Here is a 20,476-nt window from a genome sequence, read left to right on the forward strand (position 1 = left end):
GAGGACCATTCTCAACTCTACTTTAACTTTGAGTGGTCTTTGGAAAGTCACTTAACCTCTCTGCCTAAATTTCCCAATCCATAAAATTGGGATAATAATACCCAAATGCTTTGTGGTTTAAAGTACTTAGAAATCTATGGATGAGAAGTGCTATAAAAGTGTAAATTATATTAGCATCTTATTCAAAGTGAAAGAATTTTAAAACTGATTACTTTTTACCATCTATTCTTTTTTAAATATTTTTTGCATTTAATCATTTTGGATAGAGAAATTAGTTTCATTTGCAGATTCTCATGCAAGTGAACAATATTGCAGCGTTGGGTTTCCAACAATGTATAGAAATAGCTAATGCTACATGGAAAGAAAAACAATTGGTAGAAACATTTCTGTTTATCTTTGGTTTTCTTTTTTTTAAAAAAAGCATTAAAATATCTAACTCTTGTGCATGAATTGACCTAAGTGTCCCTACAACTGAGTATTTCCATATTTTTAGGTTTAAGCTAGAATCGTAAAGTTGGACTGCAAAATGTGTGTGCTTGTGCACATGGTGTGAGAATAAGGGTTGTTGGTGGAGGAAGAAATATATTTTGAACCCACATCAGCAATAACAAAAGATGATAGTCTTCCTTGGTGCCTTCCCATGAAGGAATCTCTCAACTGATATAGCTAGTCACTCCCGGCTCCTTTGAAGTGTGTGGTGTTCTAAGTTGGGCTCAGGGCTTCTCATGGATGGGAGGGAGCAGGGCTGGTGGGTGGTGGGTCAAGATGATCCTGGCCAGTGGAGTAGCTTCTTGGGAACTGTTATTTGACAATGTAATTTAGAGCAGCCCCCAAATTGCTCTAATTTATGCTGGGGTGCTATGGTCCTTGGCAGCCTCCAGGAATAGGGGGGAAGAGGTGTGGAAAGGTGGTGAAAACCACCTCTTTCTTCCCTCAGATGCAATGACTGCTGCTCTGGATCAACTAAAAATGTGGAATCCCAAAACTTTGAAGAAGAGGCAATGGTAGGCAAATTATATTGGTAGGTGTTTGTGGGAGTTTGAAGATAGTACACCTTAGATTTGCCAGTGTAGAAGAAATTTGATTGGAGGCCCTTGCTACAGGAGAATATAAGAGTTAGGCTTCAGGGAGGGCAGGGTCCAGGTGTGTAGGTCTTTGTCATGGGAGTACTAGAGGCTTGAGCAGCTTGGAGAAGGTCAGGAATTCTTGTCACAGGGGAGATGTGAGAGGATGTTGCAGTTGGTGGGAGGCAGTCGTAATGTAAGCATGGAGAAAGCTATTTTCACAAATCCACAAGAAGTCTATAAGTGCTGGACATTGGGTCTTGAAATGTGTATATCATAGACTCCTTTCCCAGATGCCTTCATAATGCATGTTCACGTTTAAATCTTGTTATACTCTTTGCCTCAATGTCTTATTGCTCTGATTTACACAGGTTAAGTATCTGTTTGGCTAACAAAATAACTTCCACAGTTTTAAATTTGTTGCCTTTTTAATTTAATTGCATATGTCCTTATTTCATTACACAAAGGAATAAACTGGAGTGCCTGGCTGACCTTCCCTAATGTATTCATTCTTTGATATATTACTATCATGTCACTTCTTATTTACCTCCTCTCTAAACTAAATAGTCCTAACTTTTTAAATCTCTCATGTGGAACTGAAGGTAGACTGACCCCTTGACTGGTGGTCTTGGTGGATATCTTTTAAATATATCATGTTTTTAGCATATTCAGCAGGGCTGGCTGAAAAATGTTGTACAAAATATTGACTTGTTGAAAACTGGGGTTTCATTGACATTTGTGTCAAATCAGTCTTTTCGTGCAGAAAATTCCCATGGGGAAAATCAAACTGAACCATTTCACTTTGGTTTCTTGACCCAAAACAAAATGCTGCATGTTGGGGCAACACGCAATCTCTGCATCTGCCTGAGTTGCTGTGGTGCCTCATAGGAGTTGTAGTTTGGAGTTCCCCATGCCTTCATTAGGCACTGTGGCAATTCAACCACAAGGAGAGACCAACATGTATCATGGGGGAAGTAGTCCATGGGCCCCTAGGGGTATGTTGTTATGGGGATAAAAAACCTGCAGATAGCATGGGTCAACTGATTTGGCTCTGGGGCTGAAAAATTGCTGTGTAGATGTTCTGACTTGGGCTGTGAGGGTGAAGGGTCCCAGAGATCAGGTTCCAGCCTGAGCCCAAATATCTACATAGCAATTCTGAGCCCTGTGACCCCAAGTCAGCTGACTAGGGCCAGCTGTGGGTTTTTTATCCCTGTGTAGACATACCCAAGGGGAGAATGAAGGACTTGGAACTACAACTCCCATAGGACACCATGACAGCTCAGATGGACGCAGAGATTAATATGGACTCAAAACCAAAATAATTTTTTTTGGGGAATCTCTAAATGTTTCTGTCATGGTTTCAGGGTAACTGCACCTCTGTCTCGTCTGTGGTCTGCTTAAGGGATGCTGCCCTTCGATCTCAGGCTTCTAGCAACCACCTCTCTATGGACTGTGACCTGTGTCCCTCTCCCTCCAAACCATGGGGCATTTAGGCTTGCAGTTTACCAGAGATCTGATAGCCTTCATAAAGTGAAGTACATTTATTGGACAAAAGCCTTACAGAGAAACTGCATCATAAAACAATAAACAATCTATAAGCTTACATAATTTTACCAGGTGTCACCCATCTTCAACATGGAGATTTTCACAGGTTCCAGTCCTTCAAACCCTTCAACAGGGTTTGTCCCCTTGGTTAAAATTTATGTCAGTTTGTTGGATCAAAATGAAGGTCTTCTGGCAGTTCAAACTCACACGTTTATATAGTTTGAGGCCGTTGTTGCCCAGGCCTCCTGAAACAATCAATGCCTTTTTCTCCTCGGCATAAACCTTCAAAGGTAGCATATCTGCATAACTGGCATTGGGATTTTTATTAATTTCCCCTAGTGATTCCAGATTCCACAGAAAATCCACCCAGTGAGGCCGGAACACACAAATATATATAGTGTGTATTGATACACAGGTCTCTGAATATTCCACAGGCCAGATTATCTGCCCTATCTCAATATCATAGTCTTCTAAATTTTCATGCTTCCAAGGTCTGGTTCACAAAGAAGAGTCGGATGAGAGAGACAAGATGGGTGAGATAATATCTTTTATTGGACCAACTTCTTTTGGTGGAAGGGACAAGCTTTCAAGATTCACAAAGCTATTCTTCAGGTCTGGGGAAGGTAACCAGAGTGTCCAAGCTAAATACAAAGTGGGATAGATTGTTAAACGTAAGGGTTTCACCCATGTTGTAGGAGCCCACTGAAAATGAACACTCCTGCAGTTGTAGGACAAAGGAGGGTGTAGTGGGCAACAGTGTTTTACAAATTGTTCCTGTGAGTCACAAAACTAGTGTCTCTGTTAAGTCCATGGTTTGTAGTTTCCAGCAGAGTTCTGAATTTAAGTTCCCAGGCTTATCTTTTGAAGGTATCATGCAGGTTTCTTTTGAGGACAAGGACAGAGAGGTCAGATATTGAATTATTGCTTTGTGAAGTATTTGCCCATGGGTGACGAGGTGTTTTTGTCTTTTATCATTTTTCTGTGTGAATTCATGGTTTCACCGACCTAGTTGTTGCGGGGGCATTGGATGCACTGATGAGGTATGCTACATGTGATAGGCATGTGTAGGACCCATCGCTTTTGAAAGGTGTGCTATGTGGGAGTATTTATAATTTTAGCAGTGAAGACATGTCTGCAGGCTTTGCATCTGTTAGGGCAGGATTTGGTACCGCTTTGAGTTGTGGCCTAGTCTGTTGGGGAGCTTGCTTCTGATGATGAGCTTTATGAGGTTGCAGGATTGTTTGAAGGCCAGAAGAGGGGGGTCCAGGAAAGATTTATTTCAGGATGTGTTCCCCATTGAGTATAGGTTATAATTGTTTGATAATACCCTGTATGGGTTCCAGTCTGGGGTGGTAGGTGATAACTAGGGGTGTGTAATCAGTGGTTGTTTTTCCCCCCTGTTTTGAAGCAAGTTCTCTCTGGGTGTTTGGATGACTTTCTATGATGTGCAATCTCCTTCTCTGGTGGAGTGTCCTCATTTGATAAAGAGGTTTTAAGTGTATCCCAGACTTTCTCTTTGGAGCATATTCTAGACTATCGGAATGCTTAGATAACATTTATAAAATTGATGCAACCATCTCAAATATATGCCCGTGTTTGTCATATCTGTCAATTTCCTTTAGATTAAAAATGTTACAATGAAATGTGTCAACATTTCCAAACTGAACTTCTCATTCTGTGGAAAGTTAAAATATTCCCCCCCCCCCCCTTTTTTTTTTGAATGAAAACATGTTGAAGCACTGGAATTTCTGGGGAATGGAAATTCTGTTTTTCAGTCAGCTCTAATATTAAAGTCCAGAACAGATAGGTGTGAGCCATTGTGCTTTTTATTGCGGATCATGACACACTCCCACAAGTGCCTAATCCATCTAAGGCAGTGATGTTAAATCTGTGGCCCTTGAGGAAAACTTTAAGTAAAAAGTTTTGTATATAATTATGAAGTTAAATTTCCTCTCTGAATTACACTCTGCAATTTTTAAACTGATTTCTTAGAATCAAGCCTGTCACTATGGAGAGGAGGCACCACCTCTCCAGTTGCCTCCTCCTGCTTCCTCTGCAGCCTCAGAAGCAGCTTGGGTATGAGCTGGGAGCACTTTGAGTAGTTGCTGTCTTTTTCTGGCTGTTCAGCAGTTTCCTGCTGGCTGCATCACAGGGGGGAGAAGAGAGTAATGCTGCTTGCTCCATTACCTACTTACCTGCTGGGCTATGGGAGCTGCAGGGAGGAAAGGAGACTCTCCTTTGCAGTGATGCATTCAGGAATCTTGACAATGGGTAGGCTGCTGGTGTGCTGAAACCACATACTATTATGCTGACTAATACTGTCTCACTGTTTCCTTGTGCTCCCTGGCCTCCTGTATCCATCTGTTGTCACTTGTCTTATACTTAGATTCTAAGCTCTTTGGGGCAGGGACTTGTCTGTTTCTACCTCTGAGCACAATGAGTTCGTGGTACGTGACTAAGGCTTCTAGGTGCCATAATAATACAAATAGATTGATGGCCTCTTCCTGAGCCTAAGGGAGTATGTAGGAAAGGATGGCTCCCCTCCCCTCCACAGCCACACAGGGCAGTCCAGGAAAGGGGAAAAGGAGGAGAAATTTAAAACCAACAACCAGTTATGACTTCTCTAAACTGGGCTAAAGCCCAGAACCAGGAAGTGTAGGACCGCTGTAACTTGTATCATCTGGAAACAATCCCCTATGGAGCACCCACCAGCTGGGGATGGCTGAAACAAAGTGCACTTCCTCTTCCTGCCTTGCCCGCTCCACACCCACTACATCAGAGGCTGCAGTAGAGCTGGTGTAGGAACTGCCTCTGCCAACTCTACAACTTCTGCCCCATGCTAATGAACGCCCCAACAGGAGACTTGCAGGTGGCTTTCACTGCTTTGTGCTGCCTCAGAATCTGCCCTAAAATACTGACTGTGCCCCCTTGATCTTTTTAAATAAAATGTTCGGCTGCTCAAAGGTGTGTATCTATATAGAGAGAGCACCAGTCACTGAATTGTCTAGGTAATATCTAGTATTTTGTGTGTTTAGGAACTGTAGATGCTGACGTTTACAGCTAGCTCACACTAGACTGATGCCTGGATATGTTAAAACTAATTCAAAACCCCCTTGCTTTGATCAAAGCCATTGTGGAGGTAATACTGAAACCATTAAGGTAACTAAGACAGCTGGTGAGACAACCTCCACCAGCAGTGTCATTTCTCTGGAAATAGCACCAATGGATTTAAAATTTCAGTTGTCATTACTTATCTGTAAGAGGATGGTCTGTCCCTTTAAGGGCTGGGGGTCCTGGGGCCAGCCAGCACTGTTCAGTTGTCAGACCCAGCAATTATAAAAGCCAGAAAGTGGCTCAGTTGGGGAAGGGAAGCTGGTCCCTACAACAGGCTAGGGAGCAGAGTTGCTCAGGGGAAGAGCTTTTGGTGTTGTTTTGTGATTTTTTTTTTTAAATGTGACTTAGTCATGCATTGAGGGAAGGGCCTGAAAGAGACTTGTCTGTGGTGTTAGTTCTTCCTGGGCTGGGGACAGACAGGTTAGCAGGCCTATGCTATCAAATTAAAGAGAAGAAATTGTAAGTGGAACAGGATGTCAGTGTACTAAATGACCTGTAGGAATGGAAACTTCAAGGTCTAAAAAATTCTCACTACATAATAACTTATAATGCACACTTAGGGCCTGATCCAATGGCTATTGAAGTAAATGGAAAGACTCTCATTGACTTTAGTGGTCAAAGGATCAGATCTTTATAGCATGGGTCTTCAACCTGGATGTTGTGAATAGACCTGGGGTAATGGCTGCCCTTACCTTCTCTATGGCTGAATGGGAGATACAACAGACAATAGTTTGGAGGCTTAACATGGGGTCACCCTACACAATGCTTTGAGAACCACTGATGTTGGATAAAAACATTAAGGCTGGGTTTTCAATGGGACTTGTGTTCCAAGGACACTTAGTTGCTTTTGAAAATTTCAGCTTAAGTGCCTAATAAATCACATGTAGATTGGAGCTTTTAGTTTACAGACAAACCTATTTTCCTTTGGGTTGAGGTTGGCCTCCACTGGGCAATAATGCCTCTTGTGGCTTTTGCAGTCTCTGTAGTTCATAGCTAACAGGTTCATAACTGGTACAGATGCTGCGACTCAAACTGTGACCTTGACACAGAGGAAGCTGGATTGATGTTGATGTGCCATGCATACATGACATTCAATCTATTGTTTCTACCAGTGAGAGTTCTCCCTTAAGAACAGTAGCAATTTGACTTGTTCCTGTGAAAATCATTCAAGTGTATTCTTTCTCTCCATTTTGAATTTGATTTGGGGTGTCTCAGGCACATACAGCATATAAGGAAAAGAAGTAAATTCCTAAGAAGATAGCAGCCTGTAGTGCTCTATTTTTTTGGGTTTATTGTAAGGGGAGGAAGTTTTGTGCAAAACACTTATCTCTCACTTTCTGAAAAGGGTCTTACAATGTCTGGCTGGAAATGGGGAAAGACAGCTATTTGATAAAGACAGTTGTTTGTGGCTAAGTATTTCTTGTTCTTTGAGTGTTTCATTAAAATGAAAATGTTTTTCTGTCTCACACATACAAGCTATCCTGCAAGTGAGTGTGACAAATCTCCGCAGGAATGAGATCAGAGCGCATTTCTCTGTCCCTTTCTCTCTCCTATATCCATCTTTGAATTTGGAATGTATCTTATCATACTTCTATGTGACTTGATGTTCCATTGTATTCTATTCTTGTCCTTGCAGTGTGAGTGACAACTGTTAAGCATGGCCCAAGGAGCCACTGATCAAAGTAATGTGGAAACTGCTGACCCAGAGGAGAGTTCTCCAAATATGATTGTTTACAGAAAGGTAATGAATTTGTGTTTGTTTTTAAAAACTTTCTGTGCCATCTGTAGAAGGATCCTATTGACCCTTTAAAAGTTAAATATATCTTTTATTCAGTTTGAGAGCATGTATGTAACATTTCATAGGGCAGCAAATACTTATAAGATTTGAGGGCTGATGTTTCTCTATGCTTGCAAGTACTACTTCTTTGTAGATGTAATATATAAACATTTGTTACATGAAATGACTAGACCAATGCTAATACAGTTTGCAATTCATATTTTTAATAGTGAAGCAATTATTTACCTATTCAATTTACTAAAAATTACATGCTTTATGACCCTTATCCAATATATAGTCTGTTCTTCCATACAGTGGATTCATTACAAATTTTTAAACGGCCTGATGGTACCTTTGAGGTAACTGATGTATGTATTTAAGAACCATGGTGCTTAAAACGGGAAGTGGAAATGACTTGAAATCCTGACCGGTAATTTATCTCAGTTGGCAGCGTATGAAGCTTAACTTATAAAACTGTAGCATAAAACCCCAACAGTATTGTTTTTATTTTTTTTTAAACAGATGGATATAGTACATTCATTCACTGTGATAAAATGTCTCGTTTTGAAGTACTCTGGGGGTGGGGGAGTTAAAGCTGAAGGAAAAACAATCTTTTAAATTATAGCTATGAGAGCATTGATTTATTTTCAGATTTGTGTGTCTGTGGACTATTGAATTGGGTCTCTCTATAAGGAACAGTAAAACACTGAAAATGTTTTCTATACAGTGTGGGAAACTGCTGACTAAAAATGAAATTTCCTGCGTAAATCAGGAAAAACTATGATCTACCATCTGTTTATCTGTGCCCTGAGAGAAATGCTGAATTTTATTAAGTTATGTCATTCAGCACAAATGACGTTTGCATATATAGAACAGTCCTGATTTAAATTATTTTTACTCATTTCTTTGTTTAACAAAATGGTTATAAATAAGGGAAATATGCTTTTGTCATATTCCAAGATTTTGTTTTTCACTGCACGATTGTGATCTCAGATAATTTTTCATATGCTGGAAAATAATTTGGGTTGCATCCACAGCATCAAGCTTGGAACTTGCTGTTTTTGATAACCTTGGTTTGGATTTTGTTGTTGCATGTTAGATCTGGAATGTGAATGTTAACCTACTACAGTTCTCTGAGTAATTATGTGTTTTCGTTTTGGCTTTAAATGTGATATAAATTCATTTAAGCTGCTAACTGAAAAGTAGCTGTAGTTGTTTACCACCAGCTATAGCTACCCTGATTCCACGATCTGAAAGCTCCAACCACCACCATCAAGCTCATCAGGGACCTGTACTTTGAAGGAGGCCACCAAGTTTCTGGTTTCATCACCCAGAATCGAGGGCCTTGGTTCCATTTGAAACACTTTATCCAGTCCTGAAAATGTGATTTTACTTTACTATGTTCACCAGTTTTCTATTCCTCACGTAGTTTTTGCACTTATAAATGTATTCAGTTTCTGTGGCTGCTGCTGGTTCACTGTTATCACTGTAAAATAATTGTTGCGTGATCTGCAATATTAATGGGGAAAAATGCTCCTGCCACTTGATTAATTTCTCTACTCTGGGTACACCAGATGTCAGTACTATCACAATTTCATCCATACTCCATCCAAGTGCACTTGTACTTCTTGATTAGCATGTTCCATGTATCATTCAGTAATGCTGTTATTACACTAATGTATTGTTGTGATTTTTTTTTCTGGTGCTGGGTTTCGCTGAGGATGGTGCTTTTGTGTTTAGGGCTGGTAAGTGCTGTTTTTTCAACATAGCTCATCCAGTAGCTGTCTAACTTTCTGAGCCTTTGTAGTTGTCTGTTATTAGTGTATTTGTTATGTGTGCAAGTGTCATAAATATAAAGGGAAGGGTAACCACCTTTCTGTATACAGTGTCATAAAATCTCTCCTGGCCAGAGGCAAAATCATTTCACCTGTAAAGGGTTAAGAAGCTAAGGTAACCCCGCTGGCACCTGACCCAAAATGGCCAATGAGGGGACAAGATTCTTTCAGATCTGGAGGCAGGGGAACAAAGGGTTTGGTCTGTCTGTGTGATGCTTTTGCTGGGAACAGATCAGGAATGCAGCCTTACAACTCCTGTTAAGTTAGTAAGTAATCTAGCTAGAAATGTGTTAGGTTTCCTTTTGTTTAATGGCTGGTAAAATAAGCTGTGCTGGAGGGAATCTATATTCCTGTTTTTGTGTCTTTTGTAACTTAAGGTTTTGCCTAGAGGGATTCTCTATGTTTTGAATCTGATTACCCTGTAAGGTATTTACCATCCTGATTTTACAGAGGTGATTCTTTTACCTTTTCTTTAATTAAAATTCTTCTTTTAAGAACCTGATTGATTTTTCATTGTTCTTAAGAGCCAAGAGTTTGGGTCTGTGTTCACCTGTACAAATTGGTGAGGATTCTTATCAAGCCCTCCCCAGGAAAGGAGGGTGTAGGGCTTGGGGGAATATTTTGGGGGAAGATGTCTCCAAGTGGGCTCTTTTCCTGTTCTTTGTTTAAACGCTTGGTGGTGGCAGCATACGGTTCAAGGACAAGGCAAAGTTTGTACCTTGGGGAAGTTTTTAACCTAAGCTGGTAAGAATAAGCTTAGGGGGTCTTTCATGTAGGTCCCCACATCTATACCCTAGAGTTCAAAGTGGGGAATCAGGGTTAGTTTGTACCTTTCCAAGGAAAGTGTTTTGTTCCTTATTCCTCAGCTGCAGAATAAGAGTATTAAAACCCAATTCTCTCTTTTCCTTATCCCTCCAAAGAAAGAAGCCAACACTTGAATGACAAGAATGTAATGTGTAGGTTACTTATAGGCTGCTGGCATGTCTCCCCAGCCCAGAAAGGATTCATGCCATACCCAGTGTCTGTTCAGGTTTTTCTTCAGGACACCATTTACTGAATGCATGGACGATCTTCAGCAAATCCCCAAATAAAACAATTTAACATAAAGCCAACAGCTAACTTTCCCCTGACCCAGGGGCTCCTTGCTAGAGCCCTCCCTGTTCTAGCCATCTCTTCCCTATCCTCCTAGATGCCATCTGCTTGGGATTCCCCCTGGTCCAGGGCCTGCCATGAGAGCCAGCCTTCTTCCTTTAGCTTCCAGCTCCCCTTCAACTGAGCTCTTTCAGCCTTTATAGGAATCCGGTCTTATTAGGTAGTTACCTGACCCTTCCCAGCTGGGTCTGATAATCCCCTCTACCAGGCCCAAACACCTGTTCTTAAAGGGGCTCTGCTTCAGAACAGGGCTGTCTGGCCCCAGATCCCTTGCCCCTTAAAGGGGCAAACCATCCTGTTACAGTCACCATTTAGTTTTATGTCTCTGTACACATAAACGTGAGGATAAAACAAAATGAAGTTTTTTAGCTCTAATTAGTTTGTGCTACTCTTTACAGTGGCTTGCAAGCCTCCTCTTAACTGTTCTGGTTGCTATTCGAATCAGGTTCTTTGAGAAATCCTTTTTATTTCTGTTTCCTTCAGAATTAACTTTCTGGTGCTGAGGTTGATAATAGTCACAAGGCATGTCATCACTGAATGTTGAAAGGGCACTCTCCAGCAGCTTCCTTCAAAGCCAGCAGCCCAGCTCCCATCTTACAACACACTCTTGTCTGGCTGGCAGCAGGGCCTTGTTCACGTCATCACAAAAGAAGTCTATGTTCTGTAGTGATACCGCTCTGTCAGTCACAGAAGGTGGTTTCCAGTCAGCTAAAGCTCATGCTACCCTCCTATCTCTGTGTGTACCTCAAGATGTAGCCCAAAGAAGCAAACAGATCTGTCAGATAGGGTGATGTGGGCTGGATTGTAATAAGTGCCTGCTGTAATTTGTCTTGTTTTGTGGAGCTCTGGGCAGGGGTGAAAATAAGATGAAAGACTTACCGGTACGGGGCCCCAGAGTTGGGCCCCTGGAAGGGGTGGGGCCTCGGGCGGAAGGGGCGGGGTTGGGAGGGTCAGCCTCCCGCAGCTTGCCCTTCCACGCTGCTTGGCCTGCACCAGCTGGGGCTCCAGCGGCGATTTAAAGGGCCCGTGGCTCCAGCTGCTGCTGCAGCAGCGGTAGCTCCAGGCCCTTTTTAAGTGACCGGGCCCTGGGGCAGCTGTCCCTTTTGCCCCCCCCCCATCGGTGGCCCTGCGGGGTGAGGGGCAAAAGGAGCAGTGACGTTAAAGTGCTGCCACGGCAGTGCTTTAACATCAGCTGTGTACAGGTACTGGCTGCCACTTCTTACCGGTACACCGTACCGGCCTGTACTGGCCCACTTTCACCTCTGCTTTGGGACTAGTTGAGAATTTTACTGCACTCTGCCACATTTGATTCTTGCCACTCATGTACTGAACTGTGACTAAAAACTAGTAACAATATTTTTTGTGTGGCTCTGGCCATGTCTGGCAAAGATGTTGGATTTTGCTTTTGATGTGATTATAGCACATAGGAAAATTTTTAATTTTGTGTTTTTAAAATTGTATTTAAAGCACATTCTTTTATCCTTTAGCCTACTTTTCATGGAAGCAGGAGTTGTCTAAACACAAGGGCTTTCACTGGAAGTGAGTGCCATGCTGCTGCTTATTTCTATTTGTGGGTGGTGCTGAGGGTGCTTCAGGAAGAGGGACAAATGCAAAAGAAGGCTGGGAAGAGGAAAAACAATAGCAGAAAGTATTAATTCACTTTCAGGGCTGTCACTTTTCCTTGAAATCCAAGCTCTGGTGTATTTTTCTAAAAATCTAGCCCCTAAAAGTTCAAACTCTGTGGACCATATCAAGAGAGGAAGCATTCATTGATGCCATCTGGCATTAGTAAATAAACAAAACAAATCTGAGTGACTCATTACCAGAAATAAATTGGTGAATTTGGATGGAGTTCAGAGCAGCAGCAAAAAATGATCAGGGGGCTGGAGGGAAAGATATATGAGGAAAGAGTAAAAGGCTTGACTAAGCAGGGGCATAGCATTCTAAAATATTCAAAGAATGTAAGCACTAAGGAGGGATAGGAATTGTTTCAGGTAGTAGTTGAGGAATATAACCAAGAGCAATAGGATGAAATAAAAAAAGTGAAACTCTAGACTGAATATCAGAAAGAGTCTCTCAGTGAGATCTCTTAGGCTGCGGAATAGTCTCCCAGGGGAAGTTTGTAAGTTTCACTGATTGAGTATTCAAAGCTAGACTGAACAAAGCTCTAAAGAATACATCATAGGGAACAATCCTGCATGGGTGGGAGATGAATTGGATGATCTAATAGGACTTTTCTACCTCTGGAGCTCAGTTTTGCCAGATACACCTGGAATTTTTGGCAGCAGTGAACTGTTTAAATTGTGAATTTTTGTTGTTACTCATTTGGTCTTTTAAGTAAGCAATAAAATTCAATTTCAAAAGGCAGTTGCTGTTATGAGTAATTTTAGTGTGAATTTGCAGCTGGCACCTGACACATTTAAGAAGTCTTAATGGTCTGCTAACCTCAATGTTTCTCTGTCTTGCCACTTTTTAAACATTTCCATTTCTTAAAAAAAGGTTAGTTAAAATTTTTTTTAAAAATAACTTTTACATTCGCAGCCTGTGTTCCAGGTAAACTCTATGGAAACACAGAACTGGCAAGCACTTTGAATGTAAGAAGGCAAGCAAATCTGGAATGGTGATGTGGAGAGGACTACTAGGAGAAGAACAGAGAGGGTATATTAACCGGGAGGACAGAGAGTGAGAGGCCAGAATAACAGTGTTGCTGGTTCAGACTGGTAGAGGATAGAGGTCAGGTTAGATGGGGGAAGTAAAAAAAGTAGAGCAACAGGCAGTAACAAAACTTAACTGCACATGATAGGACAGGCCCAACAAAGAAAGTAACAGAACGCCACTAGCCATCACCTACAGCCCCAACTAAAACCTCTCAAGCGCATCATCAAGGATCTACAACCTATCCTGAAGGTGCGGAGCTGGGTAGGGTGCCTGCCTGCCCCGCACCAGCCAGAGGCCTGGTAACCCTACAATATCGGGACGAATGGCATCCCAACTGTACATCGGTGGGGATGCGGGACAGAGAGTTAAATATCGCGACAGTCCTTATGCTGTGATTATTTAAAAGAGTTAACCATTGATTATTTTATATAGCTTTATAATGTTTCCTCTAAGGTAAACAGTCCCAATTGTTTCCATCTTTCTCCTTGTGAGTCTTTTCCATGCCCCTAACATTCTCATCACCCATCTCTGAATGCTCTCTATTTCTGCTATATCCTTCTTGAGGTGTTTTAAGATGTATAAAGATGGGTCTTTTATATACAATAAAACCACAAAATTTCAATGTGTATAAAAGACCCTTTCTCCTTCATTCCCCTCCATTGTCCACTACTGATATGTACCCCAAGGTACTGCAGAACAATAACATCCCTCCCCTCTCTGCTCTAACCACACATGCTTCCCCTTAACATACTAAAATTGTCCACTGTTGAGCCACAATAAGATCTTGCAGAGTAGGATCATGTCCTGTGTACCTTATATACCAACTCAGTTAAAACTTTTGTCATTTACTGAAAAACAGAGAAGTTCCCAAACAAAATCCTTTGTAGAGTTAAGGTTAAAGGTGTTTCAGTAGACCCAAGCTAACCCCTAAAATCATTTTATACTTCCTTTTAAAAACTGTATACCTCTTATATAAACCCCCAATGTTAAAATCTGGTAAGTTACAGTCTAGTGATCCAACCACAGTAGGAGTAGTGCTGAACTGGTCTCAACTGGAAGTTATTCTTTGCATCTTGCATCTCCTTCCCTCCCTCCTTGTTCCACACTTGTCATTTCCTAAAGTAAACCAGCAGAGCACTTAGTAATTTCCTTTTCCTACTTCTCCTCCCTCTTTTCTGCCTGGCTACTTTGAATGGATATCTGTGAAAAATGTTGTCATCTCCGTTTGCCCTGCTGAAGTGTGTCATCTGCTGCAGTGTGACAGACCTGCGTAGATCTTCCTGAGCTGAGCTAGCACAGCGTACCTTTTGCTTAATGGGTAGGGAAGCCATGTGATGAAGTGCACTGTCATCGTTTGAATTCTATAGCTGCAGGATGTATATTAACGATCCTAAAGTTTGTATAATATGGCAAAATGTTGGTCTGTGGAAGCTGTGACGTTGATTGTCAAAAGCTGTGCTGCAGCGGCTCAGAAACGTGAATACCAGCCTCAGGACAGACTGTTAGGAAGCAGGGCACACCCCCACCCCCCAAGGTGGCTGTAAGTTCTATACTTAGATTTCAATAGCCAGGTATCAAGTGTAAACTCCTTAGGCACTATAACAGCTTAACCATGGAGTCTCAGACAATCCCCTCAAATACCCTGGTCTATCTTGCCATGCAGGTGGGCCTGCCTTTGTGATAGATGGTTACTTACACCAAAAAAATCGCAATTATATTCAGGTTACTCCCAGTCTCAAAGGATGGTCCCTTACCATTGCAATTGCACTTGAGATCTTACAGCAATCACAAAGCTTGTAGCCAATCCTATAATAAACTATCCAAAGATCTATTAACTAGGAAAAAGAAACAAGAGAGTTATTTACAAACTTAAAGCTGGTAAATATACACACATGAAGGAGTTAGTCTTAAGTTTCAAAAGGTAACAGAAGCTTCTATAATAAGGAAGCTCTTTATGTCCTTTAAGGCTAACCCAGGCCAAGCACTGGGGGTCCTTTGCTTATGCTTAGAAATCTTGCTGGCACAGAGTCCAAGCAGCATAGAGATACAGTTTCTTCTTAGTAGGGATTTCTATTCCTTGCCCCTGAGAATTCAAGCTGATTGGGTAAGTTCACATGCATGTTTCCCCTTCAGGGGTGGGGGGAGAACGATCAGCAGTCTTTTGTCCTCTCTGTTCCAAAGTGGTTTGTCTGAGGTTTATGGGCCTTCTTTTGTGTGTCGCAGGAGGTGTTATCTCCTGCCCAGCTAGTATTTCACACTTGGTAATGCTTCTCTCCTGACTGGTGGTTTACGGTCACAGAGCAAACACTTTTACAGTTACAGAGCAAACACTTAAAGATTATCTGATAACATGGGATACAGGTGATATAAGTGAGATTAATGCATGCAGCAATTTGCAAGCATTTCATAAAGTCTAAACACTAGACACATTTTTGTAAATCTAATACCTATTTATTTAAACAGTAGTAATATATAGGTGAGCCAGCTATGTATTCGTCAGTGTTCTGTTGAGGCCTAGGGACGTTGGTGTGAGCTGGCACCTGGTCTACCTGTGGCACATTGATCTCCACCTTTAATGCCACACCACTAAAACTTTGTACAAATGGCAAAAGGAGCATATTTTAAAAACCAGGTGTTGGTGGTGCAGGTACATTAACTAAGGTGTGCCTATGTTGTGGGTATTTTTGTATTTGTATTATAGTAGCATCTAGAGACCTCATCTGAGATGAGGGCTCCACTGTACGAGGCACTGTGCAAACAAAGTTACTACAGTTGTTCATGCAAATAGGAAGATGCATGCCAAACAGTCATTAGGCAGCAAATAAGTCATTTGCTTATGCTTTTCTCTAATATATGAATGCATTTGAAGTAAGCGGGTAAGCACATAGTGCATATGTGCAATAATTTTTGTTTGTTTTGGACACACACATGGACCTCTTTACTTTTGAAATATTGTCCCTTAACTCCCGAGTATTGCTTCTCTGCTTGGAGCAATACTTTTCGCTTAGCAGATAATTCATAAAATTAGACTTTTCTTCATACTTTTTTGCAATCTTCTTCATTTTCAGTGAGTTGAGTGTCTCTCTTTTATTTACTTGGTTTTACTGTCTTTTCTGGCTCTCTTTGCCCTTGTCCCTTTTGTAACTCTAATGATAAAACTGTCTCTTGGGAGGTATCAGAGACTAATAGCAGTGATCCATTGTCATAATTTTTCTCAAATGCTTAGGGACTGAAAAAGGATGAGTGAGGACCAGGAGCTATAAAACCCATTTTTGGAGTTGTCCTAGTAGCCAGTGTGTTTTGCAGGAGAGCGGGGAGGATGTTAAGGGCAATTCAGCTAGAGGCCTAGGTATACCAGCATTAGCACCTGTAAAATTCCTCATATTTGTTAGGAGGAGTCCTTTTCTCTCTCTCAACATCTTTCTCATATCATTCCATGTGTGTTTGCTGTTGCTAGCATTTTTCAGACATTATGGTCTTGGAGTCTTTTCAGTATGTTTGCTGTTTTATTTTCACATGTTTTGTGCAAATAGCTAAATATGAATGTTTTGTTTTCTTTCTGCCTAAAGTATCATTAAGCATTGGATTGTTCATTTAAAAGCCCAACCAAACTGAATCGAGAAACTACTGAGCTGAACAAACAATATTAATACTTAAATATAGGCTATCTCATGCTTTTTAGCAGCAATTTCTAGAAACAAAAAGGCATCTACTATTGGCCCATCCGTATTTTTACCTCATTTTTAATCAGGTTGTAACATATGTAAGCAGGGGAATAGTCCCGCTATTGTGGGGAACTTTCCTGGCTTCTGCACTACCCCGGTGAAGTGGGCTAGCGAAAGGATCTGAGTCCTCGCTCCCACTTCCTTTACCCAGTGGCCTCCCTTCCCTTGAGAACTCCCCTTCCACTCTCCTGTCTGGCAGAGTCCTCGTAACCCCAACAAGGCTGGGCCCAGGCAGGATGCCTGGGGGGCTCGACCCCCAACCCTAATGTGGTCACCTAGGACAGGGGCTAGGGTGTCCCCACTCCAGGGTACTCTCTCTGAACTGGGCACTTCTCTGACCCACTGACCAGTACATACAAGTTAAAGCAAATGCAAGTTATTTAATCAACAATTTTAAAAAGAATAAGGAAAAATGGGAAAGGTTAAAGGAAACACATCAACCCGCTCTGTGGCAGGGAACATCACAAACAGTGTCTCTGGAATGTCCGGGCAGTTCACAGTCTGTTCTTTGTAAGTCCCAGGCCTCCCTCTCAGGCCCTGGCTGTGCTGCAGGGATGCTGTGGGCTGGACACTTGCTCTGGTGGTGGCCACACGCTCTCAGGCTCTAAGTGGTAGGACCCTTCTTCCCAGTGTTGCCCCCGCCCTGTCGGGTTATGATCCAAGCCTGGGCTGCAGAGCCTCTTGGCTGAGGCTTCCCCCTGTGCTGGGCCTGCTGCCCAGGGACCCCCTTGGTCTCCCCAGCTGCTCACCGCACCCAGCTCCAGACTGCTCTGGCTCCAGCTGCACCACTCTGTCTCTGCCCTGCTGTTGCTGCTCTGCCTCCAGCTCCCTGGGCTGCTTCTTTGGCCCCTCTGGCTCTGGTTGCTGCAGCTCTGCTCCCAGGACAGGTCTGCTCTGCAGGCTGCTTCTGTGACTCTGCTCCCAGCACTGACCTGCTTCCTGAGCTGCTTTTCTGGCCCCTCTGGCTCTGGTTGCTGCAGCTCTGTTCCCAAGGCAAGTCTGCTCTCTCTGGGCTGTGCCTCTGGCTCTGGTTGCTGCAGCTCTGCTCCCAGCACAGGGTCTGCTCTCTCTGGGCTGCTTTTCTGGTCCCTCTGGATCTGGCACAGCTCTGCTCCCCAGCTCAGCTTGGGCCCCTGCTTTCTCCTTGCTCAGCCCCCACTCTGTCTGACCCAGGCAATTCCAGCTCACATGGAGGACGGGACCTCCCTGGCCTCCTGACTCCCTGATTAGCCTGCTCGCCCTGTCATTCAGGCTGACCTGGAGCATTGGCCTCTCCTCCTCCTGTCAGTCTCAGGGCCCTGATTACCCATCAACCCTTCCCCCTTTTTAGTACTGGGAGTAGCCAACCAAAACACCCCCACTGAATGTTAGTAAGGGGGCAACAGTCCCCTTACACATAGATGGCTTCAGATAGGGTTCATAGCTATGTAAATAACTCTTGGTTCCTACATTGTGAGTGCACTATATTTGAATCTTGTTTGTGAGCTAGGCTGTATGGGGATAATTATAAGGCCTTGTCTGAATTGTAAGTCTCTCTTTTTACATAATATGTAGATGGGATCACCTAGCTGTGCTTTTGTAACTAGGTTAGCCAGTCCTCCCTCTGAACTCCAGGACTTTATGCAGAAGGACACCCCAAAGAGCTCCATGTGTAAAGTGGCCCTGGCACCAGCAACTCAGGGAATGGGAGAGCTGCTCAAATTTTTGCACAATGCACCAATGCAAATATAGATTTGTAATTTGATAGCTGTGGACTAGCCATCATGGTTGACACATGGTTGTACTGGTAAAATGGTTCAGAATGAACATTCTGGATTATGATAGTCGTCACCATGTCAGATGAGTGTTTCAGAGCCTTATTAGTCATATTCCCTCCATTTTTTCCCAGTTCTCTTGCCCCCTCCTTTATTCTCCTTTCTTCACCCTTCTTCCTCAGTTTTTTTCCTCAATCTCCCTTTTTCCTCTCACAATTTTCCTTTCGTACTTGTCACTCTTTCTTCCACTTAAGTATCTTACTCCTTTTTAATTCCTGCATTCCCATGTTTTGCCCCCGAGTTCTCTATATTCCTCTACCCTTCTCTTCTCTCCTACTGCTAAGGTCCAGAGTGACCCAAAAATCCTCCTCTAGTGCTGAGTCCCTGAGCAACCTGAAGATCTGCTGGAAGCATAAAAGCCAGTTCCTGCTGCTTTGTGCCTAGATGCCAGAGGTAGGTTCTTAGGTTTTTAGAGGCCCATGCAAGAACTAAACATGACAGTCCAACCCCCAGAGAAAAAGTGGGGAAAGACATGAATGACAGAATGAAGAATGCTCCGCAAAGCCTATTAATTCTGCCCCAGTCAATAAATATTCTTCCCCTCAAATTAAATTACTGCTTCCTCCCACTAAATAAGTGAATTCCTGATAATGCCACACCTGTTCTGGCTGCTCTCTTGGATTCCTGGAGGTCCTCAGCCTTCCTGCTACTCTGCTCCCTCATTTCACTCTTCCCTTTTGAGAAAGAGATAGTGGTACATGCATGAAGCTGCTCCTTGCTTCCACCTCCTGGATGTTGGCTGGGGTGCACAGAGCCAGGAGTGATGAGATGTCTCAAGATTCTAGTAAAAACCTGGTGTCACAAGAACTGAGCGGAAGTCTGGGACTGCCCTACTTAAGCTACATGACTTCATTAAACCAGGACCTCTGGTTCCTATAATCACAGTATAGCTCTCTGGCATCAATCACACATTTATTTTTATTATACTCCTGTATATTCTGATTTGGACCCATCTCTTGGGTATAATGGCTCCTTCCGTACACAAACCATTGGAGCTTTTGTTTCTCAGGGTGCGCTATGAATGGAAACAACCTGTACTTTGTAGAACAAAGCTTAGATGACTTCAGTAGTTAGCTGTTCTGACTAACTCCCTTCTCCTTCATACAGTGCATCTGATAATCTATTAATCCCTCAGAAAAACATTTCTCCCTTTATTTTAATGTTCTCATCACCCCACGCACAGAAAACTGTGATGGAATATAAAATAGTTTCTAATCACTTGATGCAATGTAAATCATGACTAAATCACTAATTATTTCTTTAAAATTCTCTTTATAAAAAAAATTAAATATGAAATAATGGATCAGCAAGCAGCCATGTTGTCAGTTTGATGGCATGTGTCAAGAAGGTAAGTCTAGAGTTGCAGCAGGAGATTTCCACAACTGCTTTTTTCCCCTTTTTTAAAAAAAGGTTACATATTTCTCTAGTGGTCTTTGATTTAGTTCATACTGTGTATCCAGATAATATTGCTGTTCCTCGACCTCAAGTATCATCTTCCTGTGTCTCTGGCTGCTGCTCTGGTCATCTTTTGCTGATACATGTGAACAGGCTGAATTTATTTATCTTTAAAATGGCAGACCTTCCCACACACCCCCTCCAGGATTGCACGGCTGCCCAACACACACTGTGATTAAGTGAATTTTTCTGTAGTCCTTTAAGGAAGTCGTAATAATCACTGCAGGTATCTTCAAATATATCTGGGCTGCCAATTCTCATGATTTTATTATGAATCTCATAATATCTGGTAATTTTCTTAATGCTAGAATCAAGAGATTGAATGAGAATCTCTGCT

At 42.3% G+C, this 20,476-nt stretch overlaps 1 protein-coding gene across 2 annotated transcripts in view; it reads left to right on the forward strand.

The window, feature by feature from the left end:
- The window catches only part of RGS6 (regulator of G protein signaling 6), a 495,346-nt gene that overhangs the window by 16,735 nt on the left and 458,135 nt on the right, over nt 1-20,476 (forward strand). For both annotated transcript variants that reach the window (XM_043550214.1, XM_043550215.1), the window contains exon 2: nt 7,360-7,464. In XM_043550214.1, the coding sequence (XP_043406149.1) occupies nt 7,381-7,464 (84 nt within the window). In that variant the 5' untranslated portion in view covers nt 7,360-7,380. The remainder of the gene's footprint in view (nt 1-7,359; nt 7,465-20,476) is intronic.

The sequence above is a fragment of the Chelonia mydas genome, chromosome 6 (genome assembly GCF_015237465.2).
Source record: "Chelonia mydas isolate rCheMyd1 chromosome 6, rCheMyd1.pri.v2, whole genome shotgun sequence".
In the NCBI taxonomy this organism is placed as follows: domain Eukaryota; kingdom Metazoa; phylum Chordata; order Testudines; family Cheloniidae; genus Chelonia; species Chelonia mydas.